The 3,573-nt window shown below is 44.3% G+C and overlaps 1 protein-coding gene across 1 annotated transcript; it reads left to right on the top strand.

The window, feature by feature from the left end:
* Positions 1-848: 848 nt before the first annotated feature.
* LOC127623978 (zona pellucida sperm-binding protein 4-like) lies at positions 849-3,282 on the top strand. Its single transcript, XM_052098544.1, has 9 exons — positions 849-908; positions 990-1,842; positions 1,922-2,109; positions 2,178-2,275; positions 2,346-2,503; positions 2,576-2,768; positions 2,840-2,987; positions 3,069-3,144; positions 3,218-3,282. The coding sequence occupies exons 1-9, from the start codon at positions 849-851 to the stop codon at positions 3,280-3,282; spliced, it is 1,839 nt and encodes a 612-aa protein (XP_051954504.1).
* The last annotated feature ends 291 nt before the right edge of the window (positions 3,283-3,573 follow it).

The raw sequence follows: 3,573 nt of genomic DNA, 5'->3' as shown, positions 1-3,573 counted from the left end.
TTTGGGTGAACTATGCCGTTAAACTCAGGGGCTGAGTTTGGAATTGTAGACAATTAGAAATTAAAAATTTGAACTTTAAAAAAATCTTTAAGGATGTTGTTAGTTTGTAAAGAGTTAAGATGTGTTAATACTGTTTTCAACAGTAGCAGTTCTAGCTTGTATGGCACCATGGGTGGATCCTGCTTACATTTTGACATCAAAAGCAAAAAATGATCTGATGATTTTGATTATGATCATTTTGATTATTGCCTAGATACAGTATAACTACTTAATGGAAATGAACCACCTTCTGTTCCTAGAGTGGTAAAGCACATAACTGGTAATCAGAAGGTCGCTGGTTCGAACCCCGCAGCCACCACCATTGTGTCCTTGAGCAAGGCACTTAACTCCAGGTTGCTCTGGGGGATTGTCCCTGTAATAAGTGCACTGTAAGTTGCTTTAAAAGCATCTGCCAAATACATAAATGTAAATGTTCCTGTTGGTTCCACACCGTCTTTGCAATCATTGTGAAAAAATACTGCAGGTATTCTTCTTACTATTAAAAGTACTTTAACTTATAGTAAATATAGTATTTAAAGAAGAGGTGACATGTAAACTACATAAAAATACTTTAGTACATCTTTTACTGATATACATATGCTTTGGCGTACATATTGGCTTCTGGGCATTTCATCATTTGTTGTGAATTGTTTTAATTAAGTTGTGTGAAGACTAGCATGTTAATTAGACTAAATGTGACCACACAAAATCTTCAGGTTAACTTTTTAGAATCAATTAGAATCACCTTATCTGTAAATGCCCAGTCTGATGAATGAAGACTGTTAATTGAACAGGGAGTGACATCGTTAATGAGCTGCACTTCGAAGGATTCAAAAGGAATCCACTTGAATGATGAATTCAGTTGTGGAGTAATGGCAGAAAGTATGGGTACATTTCATCTTTTGGCACTTTGTGTGTGGTTTTGTGCTTTCTGTCATGCTGTTCCACAGTGGAGTAATCTGCCCCAGGTGCCTCAAGATTCAGTCTTCCAGCAAAGTGGCCAACAAGGAGGGATTCCAGCCAGGAGTGGTCAATCTCTTGCATTTCAGCCAAGTGATCAACAGTTTTTAACTCCACAGCAGACTCAACGACAAGGGGGAAATCCAGTCCAGAATCCTCAAGCTTCAGTCCTCCAGCGTACTCGAGGAGGAATTTTAGCCAAGAATCCTCAAGCTTCAGTCCTCCAGCAAACTCGAGGAGGAATTTTAGCCAAGAATCCTCAAGATGTTGTGTTCCAGCCAAGTGATCAGAAGTTTTTGGCTCAACAGGGTCTGCAACTGCAAAATCAAGGGTGGGGTCCAGCCCAGAATCCTCAAGCTTCAGTCCTCCAGCAGACTCGAGGAGGAATTTTAGCCAAGAATCCTCAAGCTTCAGTCCTCCAGCAGACTAGAGGAATTTTAGCCAAGAATCCTCAAGATGTTGTGTTCCAGCCAAGTGATCAGAAGTTTCTGGCTCCACAGGGTCTGCAACTGCAAAATCAAGGGTGGGGTCCAGCCCAGAATCCTCAAGCTTCAGTCCTCCAGCAGACTAGAGGAGGAATTTTAGCCAAGAATCCTCAAGATGTTGTGTTCCAGCCAAGTGATCAGAAGTTTTTGGCTCAACAGGCCCTGCAACAGCAAACCGCACACCAGTTTTCTCAAGCGTTTCTACCCAAGCAGCCAGTGGCACAGGCAGAGCCTCTTGACAAGTGTGCTGTAGCTGATTATGAGCAGATCCAATGTGGACCACCTGGTATCAGTGCTGCTGAGTGTGACGCTATAAACTGCTGCTTTGACGGACAGCAGTGTTACTATGGGAAAGCCGGTAAGTGTGTTGAGCCAATTGTAAGGTTGTTCGTATTCAACTGATTCTCTGAGGTAACTTGCTCTCTACCTTGAAACAGTGACCGTCCAGTGTATTAGAGATGGCCAGTTTGTGGTTGTGGTGGCTAGAGATGTTACACTGCCTTCACTAAGTCTGGATACAGTCCGTCTGTTGGGTGGAAATGACCCACCTTGTGCTCCAGTTGGGTCCACACCTTCCTTTGCCATTTACCAATTCCCTGTCACAGCTTGTGGCACAAGCATGATGGTGGGTACTGGTGCTGTTTAGACTTGTTTTGCTTGGAAAGGAGTGGATGCTAACCATGTTGTTTGCAGGAGGACAATGGATATGTGGTGTATGAGAACAGAATGACTTCATCCTATGAAGTGGGGATTGGACCACTTGGTTCCATCACAAGGGACAGTCACTTTGAGTAGGTGATCTATGCTTTAGCTTAAATGCAATCTTTGACTTGTGCTACAAGCTCACTGTCTGTTGTCCAGGCTTCTCTTCCAGTGTAGGTATTCTGGCACTGCTGTTCAAGCTCTGGTTGTGGAGGTCAACACCGTTCCTCCACCTCCACCTGTAGCTGCTCCTGGACCCCTCAGAGTGGAGCTTCGCCTGGCAAATGGACAATGTGTCACAAAAGGATGTGCAGAAGGTAATGTGCTGCTTCTCTATATCGCTGTCTCGAAAGTGTAACTAGGGTTTCTAAAATGTTGTCCTCCTGCAGAGGATGCTGCATACACGTCCTACTACAGTGATGCTGATTACCCAGTCACAAAAGTCCTACGACAACCTGTGTATGTTGAGGTGCACCTTTTGGAGAGGACTGACCCCAATATTGTCCTGATGCTGGGACATTGCTGGGCGACATCATCCCCTGATTCCCTCAGCCTGCCTCAGTGGGACCTTCTAGTTAATGGGTGAGTATAACCCCAGCATTTGTGTCATTGGTCTGTTTTGAGCTAGTCCTGACTGTTACTCTGCCTTCCAGATGCCCTTACCAGGATGATCGTTACCTCACCACACCGGTTCCTGTGGATGGCTCCACTGGTCTTCAGTTCCCAACCCATTACAAGCGCTTTATTGTGAAGATGTTCACGTTTGTGGATCCAGCATCACTAGCTCCTCTGCAGGGAATGGTATGATTACCATCCAACTTTCAACACCCCTAAACCCTTAATGGTTCTTATGAATGCTGTGGTTAATCCCTTCTTGCTCAGGTCTTCATCCACTGTAGTACATCGGTGTGCCATCCCTCTTCCACTGGCTCCTGTGAGCAGAGCTGCACCAGGCAAAGTAGGTGTATTACTTCACTGTGGTTTGTCCTTTTGTAAACCGCTTTTAACCTCTGCCTTCTCTTGTATTCCAGAAAGAGATGTTGGTGAGAACATTGAAAAGACTGTCGTTTCCAGTGGAGGCATTTTCTTCATGTAAATTTAATAAAGTTACCAGACACAAACAACAGTCTGAGCTGTTTTAATGAGGTGTGGTGTATCCGCAAAAATCACCGAGGCTGCAAGCAATACCATGACCATTATATAGAAGGGTATGCAATTGTTAACCGATATGCCTATTGTCTCCGGTGTTTTGAATTTACTCCAGTACAGAAGGGACGTGCTCAAACCAAGGAGGTACTGTAAACTGTTCAAGATTTCCTCAGGAACAAGTGTACATGGAGTTCTTTGGGGGGAGTTCTCTCCACGGATGTCTTCGACCTCACTACCA

The sequence above is a fragment of the Xyrauchen texanus genome, chromosome 30, assembly GCF_025860055.1.
Source record: "Xyrauchen texanus isolate HMW12.3.18 chromosome 30, RBS_HiC_50CHRs, whole genome shotgun sequence".
Taxonomy (NCBI): Eukaryota; Metazoa; Chordata; class Actinopteri; order Cypriniformes; family Catostomidae; genus Xyrauchen; species Xyrauchen texanus.
Note: the sequence above shows the minus strand (reverse complement) of the source record. Positions and strands in the feature narration are given on the sequence as shown.

Coding starts and splice junctions, on each gene's coding strand:
- LOC127623978 (XM_052098544.1), top strand. CDS start 849: ATGAGCTGCACTTCGAAGGATTCAAAAGGAATCCACTTGAATGATGAA. Junction 909..989: donor ATGATGAATTCAGTTGTGGA/GTAATGGCAGAA, acceptor GCTGTTCCACAG/TGGAGTAATCTGCCCCAGGT. Junction 2,988..3,068: donor TAGCTCCTCTGCAGGGAATG/GTATGATTACCA, acceptor CTTCTTGCTCAG/GTCTTCATCCACTGTAGTAC.